Source organism: Nelusetta ayraudi, unplaced genomic scaffold, assembly GCF_046127955.1.
Source record: "Nelusetta ayraudi isolate G7.1 ecotype Tasmania unplaced genomic scaffold, CSIRO-AGI_Nayr_v1 ptg000027l, whole genome shotgun sequence".
In the NCBI taxonomy this organism is placed as follows: Eukaryota; Metazoa; Chordata; class Actinopteri; order Tetraodontiformes; family Monacanthidae; genus Nelusetta; species Nelusetta ayraudi.
Window position 1 is genome coordinate 3,443,908 of NW_027466077.1, and position 21,059 is coordinate 3,464,966.

Below are 21,059 nucleotides of genomic sequence, written 5' to 3' on the forward strand. Positions count from 1 at the left end.
TTTTTATTTTTTAATTTTCAAATGTGTCTTGTGCACAAGACTCTGTTGTTCGAAACAAAAACTTATTTTCCTCACTTTGCCAGTCAATCAAATTAAATCGAGCCACAGGTAAGTACTATCATTATATACTTACTGTGATCAGATGTTTATGTATGAGAGATCAAAGACCAAATTAAGTGAATGTGGCTTATATTGTTTTTAATTGCACGCACTTTGCATTATTGCAAAAAATGTCACTTCCAGCACTGTGCATTAGAAACCTTTTGTTGCTATGTGGCGCATAGTTGTAGTATATGTAGTACAAATGTATGTATAAATGCAGTAATGTTGACTTGTGTACTTGGTCTATTAACGTTTTTACTTGGTGCAGTATTGGTTTCATATGTTGCATTTCTGCCTTATTTACTTATTCATTCACCACAGTATGTATTTTTTGTGGCTTTTCATATTTTGTGTGTTCATTGTGTGGTTTGATTTGTGCAACAACAAAAAAAAAAAAAATAGTTGTGTGCTGCATCCTTCCTGCATCAACTAAATTACAATTGTCGCCAATTCTTGATGCAGATTGTGATTCTGGTAATAAAATAATAAAAATAAAAAAAAATACCAACTTCATTCTCTGAGGCTTTGAAGAACGCGTAACTTGAAACAAACCTAGTATTTTACCCAGACGGCCCTTTTTTAATGCTTCATTAGAATCTATACAGTCAATTGTGCATTTAAAAAAAAAAAATAAAAAAAATGCAGTTTTCTTCCTATGTAAGGCGGGGCTGAGAGCTCATCACCATCGCCACCACCATCACCACCACCACCATCATCATCATCATCATCAGTGATCTGGGTCAGTGGGGGAGGAGGAGCCAGCTGTTACACGCCGCTGGTTAGTGTGTGCGCCCGTGTGCGGCTGCTTCTAAATCCCAGCGTCTCTCTCTCTCTCTCCCTCCCTCTCTTTTTTTTCTTTCTCTCTCTCTCTCTCTCTCTTTTTAACGAGGACCCCGTGCGTCGTCACAGTGCACGTGGGCAGAGAATTGTTTTACCGTGCGTTAATATCCATTACAGGATGAACAGATGTTTGGTGTGTGTTTGTGTGTGTGCACGCGCGCGTGTGCATTAACGCAGAATAGTGTGTGTTTGCGGTCTGACATTAAGTTGTATTGTGGTCCCTGCAGCAGTGCGACTATTTGAGGTTCAGATGCCCTTGCAATGATTGGCCACTTTTCAGCTTTACTATTCAAATTCTTTGAATAATGAATTGTCTTCATGTTGGTTGATAAACAGACAGGAAGAATTTTCTTTATTATTGTCCAACTTGTCTTAAAATAATTGCATAATCCGAATGAAATAATTCCAAAATACTTGTTTAAAGTGTATGAAAGTGCGACAACACGTGTAGTAAAAACTAACTTTGGCCATTTAAAAAGTTGGAAAACTCAGTCTTATTTCCAAGAAGGCTTTACATATACATAGTTACAAAAATTAACTATGAAAGCTGATTTTGTTTTTTGTTTTATTCCAAGTCCCTGTCACACTCTATTTGTCCACTAGATGTCTCTGTATGTGTGCATATTAAAAGCTTGAATCAGTCGAACGTCGTAAGTCATCAGCAACACTCATACATTACCCCCTTCACCACAACCATCCTGTCCATCTTCTCCATTTTTGCAACTCATCATTTCATTTGTACAATTTTGAAGCCTTTTTCCCCCCCTCTTTTACACTTTCGGCACTCTTTTGCATTGCTTTTCGTGTAACTTAAGGCATATCATCTCCCACTTGTTAAAGAGAGGAAGGCATGTGAGACAGAAGCAGAGGATTGAGGGGGGGCAAACGAGGGAAAGGAGTCATGGAACAGCAGGTAAGAGCGACCAAGGCAGAAAGATTAAGGCGACAACAGAGGGAGAGAGACAACTAGAGAGAGAATCAGGCTGGAAAGACAGTAGGTCAGAGAGCAGTAGCGGAAAGATGAGGGCAAGAGAGAGAGAGTGTGTGTGTGCACCAGTGTGTGTGTGTGTGTGAGCAAGAGAGAGAGAGAGAGAGAGTGGGAGGGATGGAGAGAGGAAAGGATGGATGGAGGGAGGGAGGAGGGGTTTAATCCTGCCTGGATTACGGGACAAACTGGTGCCGGGGAGCAGGAAGAGAGGGAGGAAGTCCCGTCATCCTTCCAACTCTGCCTCCATCCGGAGGTGCATCTGTGACCAGGAGCCACATGGTTTTGTCTTGGATGTCAGCGGAGCAAAATCGCTGAGGATTTTCTTTTTTCTTGAAGTGAAGCAATGGCAAGAAAGAAGTGAAGTCTGTGTCCTGCCCGGGCACGCTGCAGCTGACAGTGGGGCGCTGGCTGAAGTTTTTCCAAACGGAGACTTTGACCACTTTTTTCCTCCCACACATTCAAAGAAAGGAGGCAAAGGATGAGAGAGGCGGACGATGGGCGGTGAGGAGCTTGGATCAGGAGGCGCAGGACAATGGCAGCACTCCCGGTGTGCAGCATTGACCTTTGACACCGGAGCCGCCGGCTTTCTAGTCTCTGTCGTGTACCGGGGCAACCAGCTGGGCTGACGGACGGATTTGTCATCCATTGCGTTATTTCTTTTTACGTTCTTTTTTCGAGAGCATCGATGGAATTCTTTTAAAGCGCTGCCCACATGACACTGTAAGTGAATCTTGCACACTGATCCGTCTCCGGCCAGACTGAACGAATGTCAGTCCAACTGAAACTCGCTCGTGTTGTTTTAAAGGTGCCATAACATTTCCAGACTCAGAGAAGCTCCACATGATTAAACAAAATAAGTCCACACACCAACATTATTTAGCCCTCTGTTTACAGCGTTCCGCAAGAATACTTTTCCATGAAAGTGATAGTTTGGTTTGACTGTCAGAGAAAGTTGGTGTGAGGTGGTCTTGAAGGGGCAGGCGGGGCTGTCAATGACCTGAGAGAGGGATCGATGAGGAATCAGTGCCTTTTGTGACATCACAAAGGGCTAAATTTGCGAGATGGCCATTTTAGTTCACATATTCCAAAGTTCTATGTTTCTTTCGCTGGCTGGTGACACATTTTACTGTTTTATTTGTTACAAAAATTGGACCTTTGAACTGAAGCCACATGATGTTTGTACAGTTGGGAGTCATGTTCAATAACTTATTTGATTATCTAATATTTGTAATGCACCTTTACCACCTTCCTCTTTCAGTGATTGCACTGGTTCAGCTGCACTCTCTCTCGCCCACTGTCCAAATTTTCATCTTTACATTTTTTCTTTCTTTTTCCATCTCCCTCTCTTGGAGCCAGTGTGCAACAGTTGGACCGATGCAGACGGCAGCGGCTGCGGGGATGAAGTGCCGGGGCTGCGGAAGCGCAGGGAATGCCAGTAAATGGGACAGAAGTGGGCTGCAAGGAGGGAGGCAGATGATGCTGCTGTGGATAATCCTCTCCAGCTCGCTGAGCCTGATGGTGGATGGCCAGATGAAGATCGCACCAGAAACGTGAGTCCCACAAAACCAACAGCGGCAGCAGCAAAAATAACAACCAAAAAACTAAACTTTGACCTCTAATACGTTGTCGCTAAATAAACTGAACAATTTTCTTTGAATCTTTTTAAAAGTCAGCAAAGAAAAAAAAAGAAACATGAACACAAAGATGAAGATGGCAATAAAAACAAATGTGTTTTAGACGCAGGCCCAAGGAGAGACAAATCAACTCTTATAATATAATGTGAAAGTATGTGGAAAAAGTGCAATGAATGTCAATTAATTTACCAAATTTAATAAATTTGCTCAACATCCCTTTAAATGGTCTCACATCGAATGAGGTGTGGATCCAATATTTTACCTATTTTCAAGTCTTGATGTATCATCTGATGGAGAAGTTTAATCTGTTTGCTGCCTCCTGCAAAACCGATGCCTTTGTTCGACCCTATTACACAGGCATCCTAAAGGAATGAGCACACTAATGCTCAACACACTGGGATTACAGGTTGAATTGGCGAACTTAGCACTTTATTAAGACATTACATCAACATTTGTGCACCTGGGACGGCCTGGCTGGTCCACGAGCAGCGGTGTCCTTCCTGAAGACACGTCGGGCTGAGCCAACAGCGTTCTTTCTATTTTGGCCGCATCCCTCTCGTAGAGACATAAGGCCGTACGGGAACCTGTGGAGACACAAGCCTCCTGCCAACCTGTCCCACAGCCTCCTCTCTAATGCAACAGTGCACGCACAATTTTCTATCCAATCAAAAATTTTGGCAATTTATTTATGTTTCAATGCAGGAGGGAAATAATGTGAAAAACTTTCAATGCGTTGTTCAATTTCACATATAAATTGGACATTTAATGCGGCTTTTCTCCTAAAGGTTTAAATCCCATTCAGGACCTCCAGAGAGTGTTTACACTGGTGGACTTTAATGGCTTTATGCCAAAGCCAAAGCGATTTGATAACACATGCGATCATGCAATATTCTAACTTTTATGCAATAAGTGGTAATGCACTCAAGTGCATTCAGTCAGTGAGCAATTAAAAGCTAAAAGAAATAAGGCTTTCACACAGGGGACTGACAATTGCTTCAGCTGCCTAATGTTTTCTAACTCTAAACTCCCACCAGGAGTAAAGAGGTGCGTTTGTTTGTTTGCTGTCCAGAAGCCCAGTGAAGCTTTTTCCACAAATAGCTTTTAAACCTCCTGCTGACTTGGAAACGCTGGCAAATCGATACTGTGCCGTCGTTCCTCAATAGCCCCAGTTTGTGTGCGAGCTGAAGTGGAAAGCCCTCAGACTGACTGGACGTTGTTAACGTCATGTGTCAGCGGCTGTATGCGCTCTAATTGCTGGGTTTAATCTATTTTATGTGTCTGTTAAAACCATAAAAGCGAGCCTCACTCTGGCAGTGCGTGTGTCTGTATGTGTCTGCATGTGTCGGTGTGTGTGTCTGTGTGCGGGTGACTTTTGCTGCGGGAGTTGTCTGCTGTCTACGGGGCACACTGGTGTGACTGAGGGAGATTAAACCTCTGCCAGGGAGGAGAGTTCAGCAGGCCAACACGGGCCATGAGGCCGTCAGTGCTTCGCTCCGTCCGTCTGCAGGGAGGAATTAGCAGCGGGGCGCCCGGTGACTCTGAAGCAAGTGTGACGTGACCTGAACAACTTAGGCCAGCAGGGTCAAACCTCCAGTGTCACATGGAACGTTTGCTTTACTGCCACAACAGATAACTAGTCGGCGGCGGGACAGCAGCAGCGATGGCATTTTATTTTTTCACACTTGTTCCAGAGGCTTTTTGTCTTTTTCTGTCTTTTATATTCATCTTTGAGGGAAAAATGACCTGCAGTTCTGATAAAATGCTACAGTAGCATTCCTAGCTAACTGCGCTCAATCATTCCAACTTGTAATAACTTTGTAGCCCTGGTGACTGTTCCTCTCTTAACTCCTGCCTCTTTATCAGTAAAATAACTGATTGGTTATGGAATGCAGGGTCTTTTCACAGAAGGGATGTCATTCTGCCCCTCAGAAGAGGCTCTACCAGCCTTCAGATGATGCCCACGTTTTAGATGAGGTCCACCTTAATCTTTTGGACAACTGCATCAACAAGTCACCCGATAATCTGCTGGTCCGCAGTGCCGAGGCAGGCATGCCATCCCATGACAGCCCTGCCTGCGAACAGGCACCGAGCCGGGGGACGAGCCATCTGTCACAAGCTGTCTACTCTCCAACCTCAGTTGCCTCACCTTGGCTGCGCACGCGGAGGATTTGTCGAATTACCGCATGTTATCGAGACCAAAATGACCCCTTGACCTGCCTGACTGTCAGCTTTTACCATCACCTCAGCCATAATCTCTCTTAATCTGTCATTGGTGAATGCAGGATAACCTCTTAATATGATTGGCCGCCCTCCCCTCATGGTCACCTTTGCTCAAGACAATCTCAGGCAAGATTTATTTGAAAATCATCTGTAGAAAGGACGATTCAGACCCTTAATCTTTTTCTTTAAAGAAAGAAAAATCTGGTTTGCTTTTAAAGTTCTGGCTCTAATTCTTGCTATTTCTGGAAGTGAACTTGAACTGTGAGACTGCTGACTCACTAAATGCTTCCTAAAAAGGCCAGTTTATCAAGACAAGTAACAATCAAAAAAAAAAAAAGAGAGCTGAGATTGTTTATGCAGGAGGCTGTAAACAGATGACTGAATATACAGGTTTCTGGAGATCTTTAAATTCCTTCGAATGAACAGTCCCGTAAGGCTGCTTTGTGCAAGATCAAGGTGAAGCTGAAAGCTACCGAGGTAAAAACACAGCACTTTGAAAGCTCAGAGGTGGATGACCTGCAACGACTACTAATGTGGACACAGGGTTAAAAAGTAAAAATATTCTTTGAGGCTTTAAAATAGCTTTCTTGTGTATTCAGGGTGCAGCAGTGGGCCGTTTCCTTTGGAAAGGAGATGGCTGCCCTGTCGGCCACATACTCTGGAGCTAAACTGCTGCAGAAGGTAAGAGATCACGCATGGATGCAAAAGGCAAAGCACTAACAAACATGGACACGTGTGCGCACTTAGAAACATTATAGATGCAACTTTGCCTACAAACAGCTGCAGACACAGCATTCACACATCATTTTATTGCTGATTGTGTTTTGTTTGACTATCAGACGGACGTTGAAGATGAGCTTGATGGGGGAGGTGATGGTGATGGTTGTGGTGGCTGGAATGTAATCCCCTTCTTCTACATGATCCCTAACAAATGCGTGCAGTAATGCTAGCACACTGAACATGAAGGCCGTACATGGGGGAGAAAAGGCAAACGATGACCTCGGATGGGTTTCCTGATCTCTGTGACTCGGTTTTGGGAAATCCTCAGTGGAAAAAGAAGCTTGTACAAATAGCTTGTACAAATACCGATGATCCTGTGCGCATTTCCTTGACAGTAGATGGAGGTGGCTGTCAAATGGGATACATGACATCATTGCATGTGACGCGGACAGGCTGGGGGTCGCCCCTCCCCTCCCATCTGCGGCGTCAACCAATAGGAGCAGGACTCGCCGGCATACGCTTTGCTGTACAACATCTGCACATGGCCCAGAGACCAACACTGTGGCACACTTATTGGAAACGCACAAGGCGCGCACACACATATGTGTATATATGCATGTGCGTTCATAAGCATACCAAAATGTATTTTTCTTTTGGGAACTTGATTGATTAACTTTCATCAATTTTAAATATCAGGTGTGCCTAAGCAAGAGAGAACGCATGCATGCGTCTGTGTGTGTGTGTGTGTGTGTGTGTGTGTTTTCTTCTAATTATTAGGAAGTGTGTTCCTTCTCTGCATGCCACCCTGTAAAATCCCTAGCAGGCCCATTCACCATCTGCCACACACGTACACACGCGCACACATAAGCACACACACACACCGTGCTCTATTCAGTGCTATCCTCACCAAGTCATGCGCCTAGTGAATCTCCCCATCTAAAGCATTAACCAAAGTGCGGGATTTCTTCCCACCAAATTCAAAGCAGAGACAGACACTATGCAGTTTTGCTGTTTTTCAGATTAACCTCACATAGCCGTCTGACACAAAGCACATTCTGAACGTTGCTGTAGAACTGAGGGGATTCTAGAAATGTCAGTCACCCGCACTAAAGCGCACGCACATGTCTTCAAGTTACATGCATGTACCTGCTTTTTCTGCTTTTTAACATAGCCAAAGGTTGTGCGCACAGTACCGAGTACAAGCCTTTAATCTTTTCAGCGAAAAGCCACTAATCTGCCAGGGTCACGCTGATCAATGGCTTCCTCGTTTTCAGTGGAACTGTTCACTGACTGCTTCTTCCTGCCTGAGTACATGGAGACAGATATTGAGCGTCTCACAGTAATAATAAAAAATATTGCTGGAGCTAGATGGGGCTTTTATGGCTATGTGTAAAAGGCTGTAATGAGATTTTTATCATCCCTTTTCTCCTTTCACGCGGCCTTATTCATCTGCCAAATTCAAACACCTTCAGAGAGGAAAAGGAGAGTCTGTGAAAGTGAAAACAGGGCACAGTTTACTTTAAACAGCAAATGCTGTATTTGTTAGAATTGGGAACTTTTACTGTATCCTTTCACACAATACAGCTAGTGATCCAGGCGCAGGGACAAATATATAACAGCTAACATGCTCTGTGTGTGACTTTTAAAAAAAAAAAAAAAAAGAAATACAAGGATATCGAGGGCGTGGTGAAGATAGAGGAGGTGAACGGGGAGGAGCTGGTGAAAAGGTTCGCCGAGGAGATGGAGGAGATGCTCGGGAGGAAGATGAAGTCCGTGAAGGTGGCTCATTTGTCCTTCCCAAAGCTAAATTAGACACATTCCCATGTATTTTTTATTAAATCTGTTTGACATAAGCCAAGTTTTTTTTAAATGACTGTGTTTGACTGCAGAGGCTGGCAGAGGCAGCGGAAGACGCTGACCTTTATCATGACTACAATGAGACGCTGGAGGTATGTGACTACTAAAATTTGCCATCACTCCTTAGTGTCTGCAAGCTTATTATGATCCTTTCCCTTAACCATCCTCTCTTGTCACTTCTCAGTTCGATTACTTTAATTCCATGCTGATCAACAAGGTGGACTCAGCCGGGAATCCATTGCCGCTGGGGGGAGAGTTCCCCCTGGAAGAAAACGAACACTTCAATAAGCTGCCAGTCAGCACGCAAATGAGCAACATACAGGTGCCAACCAATGTCTACAACAGAGGTACGCGATCAGAAACGAAAAGAACTGAACCCTCATATGTGTGCGAACACACAATTCTGTTTTTATTTCTGTGGAATTTGGATTGAAAAGCAGAATTCCATACATGACAATAATTTGGGACCTTCCTTTTATATCTACTGTGAGACGTGGCTCATGAGAGGAATCTAATACGTTTTAAAAACATTATTGTCTTTTTCTGTAGATCCAGATATTCTGAACGGAGCCTACATGTCTGAGGCCCTGAACGAAGTCTTTATTGATAACTTCCAGAAAGACCCAACGCTCACTTGGCAGTATTTTGGCAGCTCTACGGGCTTCTTCAGGCTCTACCCGGGTATGTGCAGCTCCGCCTCCTGTTTTAGATTCCTCCTTGCAGCGTCAGCAGTGTTGGAACGACGTGATCGGGAGAAGCGGCCGAACGTTCCGCCACACCAGCCAATCAATATACTTACACAGCAACTGACGGTGCATGAAAGTGTCTGTCCGGCTAGACAAGTCAGTCTCAGCTGTGTGTGTGTGTGTGTGTGTGTGTGTGTGTGTGTGTGTGAGAGAGAGAAGTAATTAGCGGGGGATTTGTGAGACAGCTTATTTTACTCATCTGCAACCTCATCCATCCCTCCCTCATTTGACAAGCTGTCACCCTCCATCCTCGCACCAATTTGTCCGCCCGTCCATCAGCGAGGAACCGTGCATTTGCCAGCGTTGGCTAAACGTTGTTGTTTTGCACCCACAATGCAGGAATCCAGTGGATTCCAGACGATAATGGAGTGGTCACGTTTGATTGCAGAAACAGAAACTGGTAGGACCCACATTCATTTTTACCAACGTGATTATTATTATTTTATTAGCATAATTGATGCCCTTGGATTCCTAGATCAGCAACTGGGCCATTTTTAAATATAGCCCTTACCTTTTTTTTTTTTAATGTAAATCAATTTAATCATATTCTAGTTTAATTCAAAATACATTTAAAGAGAAGTATCAGATTAAAAGCACACATGTAATGGCATTTCCTGGAAGGAGTCAGTCGAGGAGAAAGACGGCCTGTGCCGCTCGCAGCTGCCGCACAGGAAATCTCATTGATGCTAATGAGCTTGAAAAGTCACAGGATGATAATAAGTAGATGAGCAGAGGCATGGAAGGAAGAACAGAGGAACAAATAAAAGGATTGAACTCTGGTCTGGTCTGGTCTGGTCTGGTCTGCTAGACTGCTGGTAACTAATGTCTCGTAGGGCTGCAGTAATGTCATTTCCTGCCCTGAATTCAGTTCTTGTTTTTAGGTACATCCAGGCGGCCACGTCTCCTAAAGACGTGGTGATCGTGGTGGATGTCAGTGGGAGCATGAAGGGGCTCAGGCTGACCATAGCCAAGCACACCATCAACACCATCCTGGACACGCTGGGAGAAAATGACTTTGTTAACATCATTGCTGTGAGAACATAATCATGGACACTGTATAATGCAATCAAACTGATAAGCCCCCACGCACGCACTGGTTCAACCACAGTCTTGTACACTGAAGACGTTCAAGTCATTTGCAGATTTGGTTTCGTTTTCAGCTTGGTTTTGGGCCGTGTGCATGCCTGTATAATAAGCATGGTTTATCTGGGAATTACTATGCGTGTAATCATAGTCCAGCTACAAATCCTCTGTCCTTAAGCCCCCCTTTTTTGCACAAGAGTTAAAGCTACCCTTCCTTCATGCAGTGACCGTGGAGAAAAGAAACAGTTGCAATCATTTTTAGCACTGAAGTTGTAAATTCAAAATATTTTGTTTCTTTACAGTACAGCGACTATGTCCGCTACATTGAACCCTGCTTTAAGGGCATGCTAGTTCAAGCTGATCTGGATAACAGAGAGGTAATGCTCACACACTCACACTTACTTCCACGCATATACACATCATATGCACACAAGCATGCACACAGAGCTGAGAGGTAATTCAATATCTTCCAACTAATTGATGATAAAATTATGTCTCACTGATTCCTCAAAACTAAGGCTTTATCTACTGATTCATATCTCATCCAAAACTCACAATGCATATTTCCCCCTTTTGCCCTTTTTTATTTGTAAGTATGACAAGTACAACTCTGCTAATCTCATTGTTCTAGCGCGGATTTCATCTGCCCTGCTGTTTTCTTTTCCCACACTCTTTCACTCTCTCTCTCTCTCTCTCTCTCTCTCTCTCTCTCTCTCTCTCTCACTCACTCTCTCTCTCACACACACACACACTCAATCTGCTCGGTTTGTGTGCGTGCCTCTGTGTGTGTTTGCGTGTCGAATGCGTGTCCTACTTTCACTCCCTTTCACATCAGCACACATCAGGTGAGGTCTCTGGCCACTGACAATTTGGACTGGACCACATGACCATGTCACTAGGGAATATGATTGGCTGGATTTCAAAAGGGTACCGCTGAAAACACAGCGAGCATGCAGATGTTGCCTGGCACAAAGTCACGATGGGAAGGAGACGCACTGGCTGGAGGAAATTCTGGAGTCTTTCTTGACAACAAGTCAAATTAAATTGTAAAATGCCTGTGGCATAGAATGGTCTTTTAATCAACCATTCTTTTGCTGGGTAGATTTTTTGAAAACATTTGTTATTTGTTATTTATGCTTCATATCACCTTATAATTTGTTGTTTCCCTTCATTTGTTGTGGACATTCAATACTCCTAAGAGTCTCATGAAGCTGACATTATTGTAGGTCCAAGCAACAATACTGCCACATGTCGCAGTGTGTGTGTGTGGGTGTCTGCGTGCGCATTTCGATTAATCCTGATTACCTTTCAATGTTGTAGTGACATTGCTGTCATTTGTCAGTGTGCCAGGGAGCCAGGGATAATTCCCCCCGCCCCCTTCTCACTCCTTTATTCTCTCACATTCACTTTCTGCCTTCCTGTCTTTCGAGTATTTTTTTGTCTGTTCACTTGGCTGAAGGATGATTGTGCTGATCATCTAATGCCTAAGTTTTTGTCTGTTGTGCATCTCTTTGCAGCACTTTAAGCTCTTGGTTGACGAGCTTCATGTAAAAGGAGAAGGCAAAGTAAAGAATGCAATGAAGGAATCGTTCAAGATCCTGAATGAGGTTCGTCCCTCTTAAAAACAGCCGCGACACCTGCTGGGTCTTAACAGGATATCCTGCTTTAAAAATGAAATTGCTTTTTGCTTCTCAGGCTGCAGCGCTGGGCCAAGGCAGCCTGTGCAACCAGGCCATCATGCTGATAACAGACGGAGCCATGGAGGACTTCCAGGACGTTTTTGAAGAGTTTAATTGGCCAGAACGACGGGTACGGCGCACAAACGCACTCACAGATGTACCATTAGCAAGCACAAATCAAACGGCAGCGTTTTCGCCACTCCGCAACTATCATTGTCTCTCCAGGTCCGGGTGTTCACTTATCTGATTGGAAGAGAGATGACGTTTGCAGAGAACGTTAAATGGATTGCCTGCAACAACAAAGGTGGGAATCATTCATGCACTCAAAATGCAATTCGCGTGGCCGACATGAAAACTGCTTTGACTTTTGGAAACTTAAATGGGAAATAAAAGTGAGGCACACTGTGTATGCCAGCTCTCTGATGTTTTCCTGTTTGATGCTTTTTGAAACTGGGTGTCAGGTGGTGCCCTCTTGTGAATTACACAGGGTCATGCAGCAGCTCAGACCGGAAAATAATCACTTTGTAATGCTCTAAGCGCATAAAAAAAACCCTCTGACTAAATACCTGATTATCAGAACGGATACACTGTAAACACAGCCATGGCCAAAAATGATTCATGCGCGCACGCGTGCGTGTGTGTCTGTTAAGGGTAACAGGTGCAGTCCCTTCTGTTGAATTCACTGGAGGTTTCTTAAGCCAACAAAGAAAAAAAAAAAAACCTATCTGCCATGAGTGGACCAATGCTCAATTTTGGAAAAAACAATAAAAAAAAGAACCCAACAACAGCAATACATAAAAGCCTCACAGTTTTAGTATTACCTAAATAGGCATATTTGCATAACAGGCATCAGTGGTACATGTTCACATATTTTTTTAAACTGGCAGTGCAACCGTAGTTTGTTGTAACAAAGTGGCTTCACCACAGGTATTCCATTGACGTCACCATACCCCATTTGTAGCAATGCCATGGACCTTCAACAAAGCCAAGCTTCAAAGATGGCACATTGGAGCTGTTTTATTTCATTAAAAACAGATTAGCTGTTTTTGGAAATGCAGCTTTTTCTAGGTCCCATTAAATACTTTGCAGCTAGGAGCCAGGATGCTGTAAATGCTATCTGTAAATATGTAATGCGCAAAATATGGGCATTTGCTTGTGCTGCAGGTTACTACACCCATGTCTCCACGCTGGCAGACGTCCAGGAAAACGTTATGGAGTACCTCCACGTCCTGAGCCGACCAATGGTCATAAACCATGATCATGATATCATCTGGACTGAGGCCTACATGGATAGCGTGGTCAGTGTGCCTCGTTTGTTATCTAGATGCTTGCCTGGCAACACATCCTCACTGCTACTTGTCATTTGTCATTAGTGCATGATAATGAAAATGTCAGACAGATTAGTGAGGCTGGAAATGTAACTGATGGTACATCTTATATCTGCTGTTGTCTTTTCGATGGAGGGCAACATACAATTAACTCTCTGCAAATAAATTTATCCGTTGACGTTTGCCTCTCTCCATGGTTCTGAAACGTTTTACACCGTCTCGTCCATTTGGTCCAGACAACAGCACCAGCACAATAGACTTGTTTTGATTTTTCTTTTTTTCTTACCATATAAGTCAGCAACCAGCCGCTGCAACAAGCTGGACAATGCCATCTGGTTAAATTATAACAACGCTCTCCAGTAAATTCATAATGGAACTGCGGTGTGTGTTCCTAGACTACATAGGAGTTTAAGATCAGGCAACTCACCTACGTCCTGTGATCTTTCCATTCTCATTTGTACCCGTCATCTTTTCACCACCTGTTTTCTTCACTGTTTTATCTCTCCTTCATTTCGTTATCGGTTTCCATCTCTCTCTCACTCACGTGTGTCATGTATTTCACCTGCCGTTTCATGCTCACTGTCTGTCCTCCCCTTCTCACCCGTCATCAGTTTCCTAACACACAACAGGTAATGTCAACGAACAGCAGCGTGCCAACTAATTTAAATGAATATTAGTAGTATAAAATATCTTCGTTTATACATGCTCTTGAGCAGTTCCTTTACTTTTAATTGTTTCTTAATCAGTTAAATGCTATGCTTAGCTTAGCATTAGCTTCCCGTTAGCTTCCCCAGTGAGTTGTTTCTTCTCCCGGCATTTTCGCTCGCATAGCATTGAATATTCACATTTACATTTTAGTCACAAATTTCATAAACTTGCATGTTCCTTAACTCATAAGCATATTTAATATGTGAATGCACATATAGCATTTATTTCTTTGTTTCTTTAGTTTTGTTATTCTTTTTCACTTTGGGACGTTAGCCTAGCTTAACCAACGTTCCGTGGTTCCTGCAGCCGGTCAAATATTTTGTTGGTTTTATTCTGTCTTCCAAATATTTTGAAAAATTACTCTTTCTAGCCAAATATTTATCCAAATCTCTTTATTCATCGCTACATGTAGGCTGCCGTAGTTAAATTGCAAGTAATGGTGACGTAACACTCCTACTCCCATACTTGACAACGGTCAATCTGTGGTCATTTAGATTTGCAATGTTTGTTCTTACCAACACTGATACTGCTTGTTAAAAATTTTGTGTATTTTATGCCCCTGTATTGTAGCTTTTCAACACTCAGGCCCAGAGCCTGCTCCTGATGACCTCTGTAGCCATGCCTGTATTCAGTAAGAAGAAAGAGACTGTAAGTATTACCGTTGCCCTCTACAAATAGCATTACTTCACCGTGAAAACGTCTTAAACTTGGTGTACAGTTGTCCCACGGGATTCTGCTGGGAGTGGTGGGAACCGATGTGGCTTTGAGGGAACTAATGAGATTAGCTCCAAGATACAAGGTAAGCATCCATGATATTTAATGTGTATCAAAGCAACAATATGGATTTATTCATTGTGTTCAGTTAATAAAGTAATTTTGCTTTTCCTCTCAGCTGGGTGTCCATGGATACGCCTACCTTGTCACAAACAACGGCTACATTCTGTCTCATCCTGACTTGCGACCTCTGGTACTCACAAATATTTTATAACACTGTGAATTAAGAATAACAAATAGGATTAACTTCTTGAGATGTGTTTTAAATATGCTGTATGTGTGTGTTTACAGTATAAAGAGGGGAAGAAACTCAAACCAAAACCCAACTATAACAGCGTTGATTTGTCAGAGGTGGAGTGGGAGGACACAGAGGAGAAAGTGAGTGCCATGCACTGGGACAGAAATAAACTGTCTGGCATCTTTAGATTGTATTGTTGACAATATTTTCCATGAACTAGGGGGGAAATCATGTTGTGTTGGGTATGTGGTATTTTGTGTTTTAGCTGCGGACAGCCATGGTGAAAGGAGAAACAGGGAGGATGTCTCTGGATGGGAGAACTTCAGTGGATAAAGGGGTGTGTACTTGTTTTAGCTGTCAATACAACAAGGAGACATCGCTCCTTTGTAAAAAATAAAAAATAAAAAATAAATTAAATATATATATATTTTTTTTTTTCTGTTTTTTTCTTTGGTGCGACTTATTTTTCTTTTTAACTCTCTAATCTGTGTTTTATATGAGAATGCATAATCTGTATGTCTCTCTGTATTCTGCCTGTCTCCTCAGAGGAGAGTAATGTTCCTAAGGAATGATTATTTCTACACTGTCATCAACGAGACGCCATTCAGGTATCTGCTTTACCTTTAAGTGTCAGAGCGACCATAGTAATGAAAGCAGCACTTTTCCTATCATAGCAATAACACACACAACTCTTGAAGAAATGTGTCTTTTAGACAAGTTTTGTTAAAATGAGAACATTACAGAACGAGTATGACTGAATCTGTCCTCAACTGGTGATAGTCATCAATAAGTTTTTTTTCTCTCTGTCGACAGCCTTGGTATTGTGTTGACTAGGGGATATGGGCAGTATATTTTCATCGGAAATGTCTCTGTGGAAGAGGGTGAGTCTTTCTGTCTTAATTTGTCTTTATTACATCTTTCCACTTTAATCTTTGCTATCCTCGCCCCCCAGGTCTGCATGACTTACTGGCCCCAGATCTGACAATAGCAAGTGAATGGTGGGTACTGAGCTCATTAAGAAAACAGCAAATAGAGGCACATATGGGCTTCAGTCTTGATAAGATAGCTCTAGGAAAAAAAATCTTCATTTGTGTTTGCAGGACCTACTGTGAGACAGACATTGACCCAGCCCATCGCAAGCTGACTCAGCTGCAGGCTGTGGTGCGATACCTCACTGGCAAAGAACCAGATCTGGAGTGTAAGTGGGCACATAAATGTCATCATCCTTCATTTTTACTAAAACACACTTGGCTGCAGTGTCCAAGGAGAAGCGCAAAACACTTTTTTTTCTCTCTGGTGGTGTCTTGACAGGTGATGTGCTGTTGTTGCAACAAACGCTGTTTGATGCTGTGGTCACAGCTCCTATGGAAGCTTACTGGACTGCCCTCATGCTCAACACATCTGGGTGAATATTAACACACTGGCTCGATTTAACAGATTTTCAACGAGACTATTGAGTTGTTTTTTGTTTTGTTTTTTTACATAAATGCTCTTTGTTACTTTGACAAATTGCCTCTTTTCCCTCTGTAGTATGGATGAGGAAGTTGAAACGGCATTCCTTGGCACTCGTTCAGGTCTGCTGAGATTCCAGAGATACACTGGAATTGAGAAACGGATTGCCAAGTAGGTAGACAATTAAAAAAGGAACTATTTTTCTAGTAAAGAAAGAAAGAAAGAAAACTTCAGCATTGTTTAATTTCAGAGCTGTAATCTATTAGTCAATGATGCCTGAATAGCAGAAGGATTTTTAATAGAAAATAAGATGGAATGGCGCTCTCTAGTGGTCACTAAGGGACATGTTTTCTCGAAGTAACCCCTTGGCCATTAAACATTTACTATTCATTTTTTTTCCGACATTGTTTTTTAGTTTTTTATGCTCAACTGAATCCTTCTCTGGTTCACTCAGACTTTTTCTGGAGTTCTGGAGCATTTGTTAGACAGAGGTTGATGCTTATTTTTGTTCCTTCCCAGGTCTTTCCTGACCTCCACAGACAAGGAGAACATGTTCACATTAGATCATTTCCCTGTGTGGTACCGCAGAGCTGCTGAGAATCCGCCTGGCCAGTTTCTCTACTACCTGCCCAGACAGGACACTAGAGGTAAAGAACGTACATTTACTGAGCAAAAAATAGAAACAAGCTTATTTGCAACAATCCAATCTTAATAGCACTTTGAGATCATTTGTTTGATGTAAAGTGCAGTATAAATTAAATTCATTATTATTATTATTATTATTATTGATGATAATAATAATAATAATAATAATAATAATAATAATAATAATAATAATAATAATAATAATAATAGCTTATTTTAGCTTATACTTTACTGTGGTCATGTTCCACGTAGTTGGCTGCAATGAGGATCAGCAGAGTAACAAAGTTAACAATCATTCTCTTTTTCATCACATCACACTAACTCCTAACCTTCAACTTAAAATCACATGCTATTTGAATGATAGAATCCAGATTGACAGACTGACTGACTTAATTAAACCTTTGAATACACATTTAAACAGTCAAATAGGTAATCAAAAAACAAAACAAAACAAAATTTTGTTCAGAAAACATGAGAAAAACAGTGTTGCCTTTCTACATGTCAAACTGCTAGATGTGTACTAGATTTCTTCACTTACTCACCGTAAGTATGTGTTATTAAGAATCCCAGTACTGGGTTTGTGTGGTGTTAAATGCAATATTTCACCACGTTGACTTGTATTTAACACTTTTGCACTGCAGCAATAAAAAAACAAAACAAGAAAAACACTGAAGCTGATGTGGGAAAGTGTTTTAGGCTGATGCCAGATTTAGTGTATTGTGTTCAGACATATTCAGGGACTATGAGGCTGACTATAGCGCCACCTTGAGCACGGAGGAGGCGGAGCTCCAGGCGCAGGAGGGTGGAAGGAGGTGGAGGGAGGCTGAGGAGGAGGAGGCAGATGAGGAGGAGGAGGAGGAGGGTAGAGGAACACTTTTACTGGTTCTTGGCATGGCTTCTCCCTTTACCTATCCTCATTCTGCTGCTCCTCTATGTGCCCTAAGCTCGGTTCCGACATTTTCTGTCTTATCCCTCATTTATTTCCTCTTTCTTCTGTCCTTAAACTGCACAGGCATGCCATTAAAGCATGCAAAGCTCCCCGCCTCTCTTAGGTGGATGGTTAGGTGTCTGTTCGTTTTTATTGTTCTTCAATTCAGACTGTTACCTCTGCCCTTATATGGAAATTTGATTAGATCTGTAGTCTGTCATTCTATGCTACAGCATAAAATATGATATTATCGAAATGCCAAAATTCCTCTGACGCCTTACTTTCATTGTGTATTCAAGAAATCAACAGTAGGAGTACAAATGTGTAAATGTTATGGGAGCAGTAAATGATGAGCTCATCCACTCTGTGTTACGTAAGTGCCTCAAACTGTGAATCAGTCTGTGGCTTGGCGACGGTTGGCATCAGTTGGCATGCAAACTGCGAATCGACAACACACGCACTCTCGCACACACAAACACGGACACGCACACACACACACACATAAAATGCATAACTGTGATAAATATTACCTTCTGACTCCAAGACATCTGTCACCCACATATTTTCCAACACGTAGCTGTCACTATTACTGCCCGTGTTAACAGACTCTTACCTGATGTCTGTCGGCTTCTTTACCGTGCATGCAGATGCCCGTGCATGTGTTTCTTTGTCAGGAAATGCTGGCTTGCCCCTCATGCATGCTTGAACTCACAGAGCGCTGCGATTTGTTGTCTAAGTCCCTGTTGCTCTACCAGCAGGGAGGATCGTGATTTCCACCACTGCTGTCACCGTCACTGTGGGCAAGAAAACTGCCATCGCTGGAGGTAAGGGACAATTTTTTTTTTTTCTTTTGATGCACCCTGACAAGCCACTGCTTTTGATGATTGTGTGGTATTTTAAAGGTTTCTTTCAAATGTGCGTGCTCAGGGATGGTAAGCCCATCTGTGACGGACGCGCTCATCATTCAGAATTACATGGGCAAGCTGAGGCCATTTGGATTCAGAGCGCTTGTGTGCGACTGACCTTTGTGTGTTTGGCATCTTCATTATGCTAAAACTAGGGGGGAAGCAGACTTAGCACGCACAAACAAACAGGCCCATCTGCACTACGCAGATTTGGCCAAGCTGCTCTAAGGTGTGAAAATCACGTTATATTTGGAAATGGAAAGCAGGGAGAAGTGAGAAAGTGTTTTTTGGGTCTCCTTTAATCTCACTACCTCTTAAATTTCCTTTCCTTTTCCCCCCTCTTTTTTTTTTTAACTTAATCTCCTCCCTCCCTGCTTGCTTAAAAACATCAGTGTCACAGCAGGTTTAAATCGAAGCTCTAAATTCCCTTTGACCTAAAAATGGCTTTGCATCTGCAAACAGTATTAAATGCATGGAAGTGAAATTGGGGTAATGAAAGGAAACAACATTTCCAACAATGCTGATAGAGGTGACTTGACAACTGGGATTGAAGTTGTTATTCATCACGGCGAAACAGCTTCCGCACCGGCTGATTCACTGCAACCAAAATCTATGGGAGAAAGCACAATCAATGTTTCATAGACTTGCTCTCTCCGTCTTGCTCTAGCACACTCTGGCACAACCACATGCACACACCCTGCTGCACACTACTCATCGTGTTTTACCCTTTGACACCCTTCCTTACCCTGTTAAACCTTCGCCATCGCAGCTCTTTTCCTCCCTCCTCTCCCCCGGAGCTGTCAGACCTGACTTTCCTCCCCGTTGCCTTTTCCCCCCGTGGCTCTTTTCCATTTTGTGAAACACGCACACTCACATATTACCTTTTGTTACACACTCTTACGTTTTATGTCTGTGTGAGGATCAACTTTTATTTGGTAAAATAAGTAGGAAGGTAGGTGGGAAATAAGTCGGAAACAGGAAAATGACCATAAATTCTCTGCATTTTAGGGTCTGAATGTCGTTGAATTGAAAAATAACAAGGAAATTATTTAAACATTTTCATGCATTCCAAAAATGAATGTCAAAGCATCAGGGATGTTTTGTTTTTTTGAAATAATTCTTCAACAACAAGAAATTTTGTCAGTCCCATAGTACTCTTCTTATCCCAGGGACCCTCTTCCTCTTTTCAAGGGCCCACTTTGCAAATCAATGAATAAAATCCTCACGGTGTCTGGAAAATTGCAAAAATAATGCAACGAAAGCCTTGCACTTGCTTTGTATGTCTTTTTGTTAAATGCAAAAAATGAACGTCAGAAGGTTGTAATTGTGTTTTTGACCACTGAGTGTCAGTATTTGCCCTGATGAAAAGCTAGTCAGTTTTCTCCTCAGTGGCCTTTTTGCATTTGTGCTCAGCTTGAATGCTGATGTGGTGGCAGATGCATTTTCTTCTCCGGTGACGAGACCCACGGATTTGGTTTTTAAGGGGCAGATCCACAGTCAGTCAGCAGTGACTGTGTTTATACTGTTACAAGGCTCAGCGGCGGATTAGTATATCTCCATGGCAGAAGTGACAGGCTGTATGTAAATAAACCTAATACGTCTGCTAACAGAGAGGCAGAGTGGAAGAGGGGGAGATAAAAAGGTAAATAAATAAAACACTGAGTCAGTGTGGCTGAGGAATAAAGCATAGGGAGAGGATGTCAGGCATAAAAGAAGAGGCGAGGCAGCAGGGAATAGAGACCAAAACACGAGAGCAGAGCAGGAGGTGAGAAGGCACAGGAGTGACGGAACAAAAAGGAGACAGAGGAAGGTGGAAAGATTAAAAATATGATAGGAGGGGAGGCGGCGATAGAGACACGGGAAAAGGGGAAGATAAAAGGAGACAATATGAGATGAAGGGGAAAGGAGATGAGAAACAGAGAAAGGTTAAAGGAGACGGATGTCATAGAAGAGGGAAAAAAGGAAAATACATGGAATGTAGAGACACCGTTGTTTTCATTTCATTTGATCCTCCGCTTCAGCCCCACTCCACTTGTCTGCCTTTAGTGCATCTCTTGCATATTTTTGCGTGTATGTGTCTCCAAAAATGGAATTTCTACTCAACTTGTATGCATAAATTATGTCAGGCTTTGTTTTGTTTGAATGTCTAGGCAGGTATTTTCCACCCAGTTTCCTGCATTTTTTTTTTTAAATTCATCATGGTTTTGTATAG

General features: G+C 42.5%; 1 protein-coding gene across 3 annotated transcripts in view; it reads left to right on the forward strand.

Annotated features, from left to right (window-relative positions):
- Positions 1 to 60: 60 nt before the first annotated feature.
- The window catches only part of cacna2d4a (calcium channel, voltage-dependent, alpha 2/delta subunit 4a), a 63,618-nt gene continuing 42,619 nt past the window's right edge, over positions 61 to 21,059 (forward strand). Inside the window, exons 1-29 of one of the 3 annotated variants that reach the window (XM_076030150.1) lie at positions 67 to 108; positions 765 to 880; positions 3,287 to 3,480; positions 6,384 to 6,465; positions 8,167 to 8,283; positions 8,394 to 8,453; positions 8,546 to 8,708; positions 8,911 to 9,042; positions 9,447 to 9,507; positions 9,989 to 10,139; positions 10,493 to 10,567; positions 11,708 to 11,797; positions 11,886 to 11,999; positions 12,095 to 12,173; positions 13,034 to 13,167; positions 14,476 to 14,553; positions 14,624 to 14,704; positions 14,798 to 14,872; positions 14,971 to 15,057; positions 15,183 to 15,254; positions 15,464 to 15,525; positions 15,731 to 15,798; positions 15,870 to 15,915; positions 16,018 to 16,115; positions 16,229 to 16,322; positions 16,448 to 16,540; positions 16,889 to 17,016; positions 17,742 to 17,876; positions 18,701 to 18,766. In XM_076030150.1, coding sequence (XP_075886265.1) covers positions 3,305 to 3,480; positions 6,384 to 6,465; positions 8,167 to 8,283; positions 8,394 to 8,453; positions 8,546 to 8,708; positions 8,911 to 9,042; positions 9,447 to 9,507; positions 9,989 to 10,139; positions 10,493 to 10,567; positions 11,708 to 11,797; positions 11,886 to 11,999; positions 12,095 to 12,173; positions 13,034 to 13,167; positions 14,476 to 14,553; positions 14,624 to 14,704; positions 14,798 to 14,872; positions 14,971 to 15,057; positions 15,183 to 15,254; positions 15,464 to 15,525; positions 15,731 to 15,798; positions 15,870 to 15,915; positions 16,018 to 16,115; positions 16,229 to 16,322; positions 16,448 to 16,540; positions 16,889 to 17,016; positions 17,742 to 17,876; positions 18,701 to 18,766 — 2,617 coding nt within the window. In that variant the 5' untranslated portion in view covers positions 67 to 108; positions 765 to 880; positions 3,287 to 3,304. The other 2 variants (XM_076030149.1, XM_076030148.1) reach the window with 2 other exon arrangements.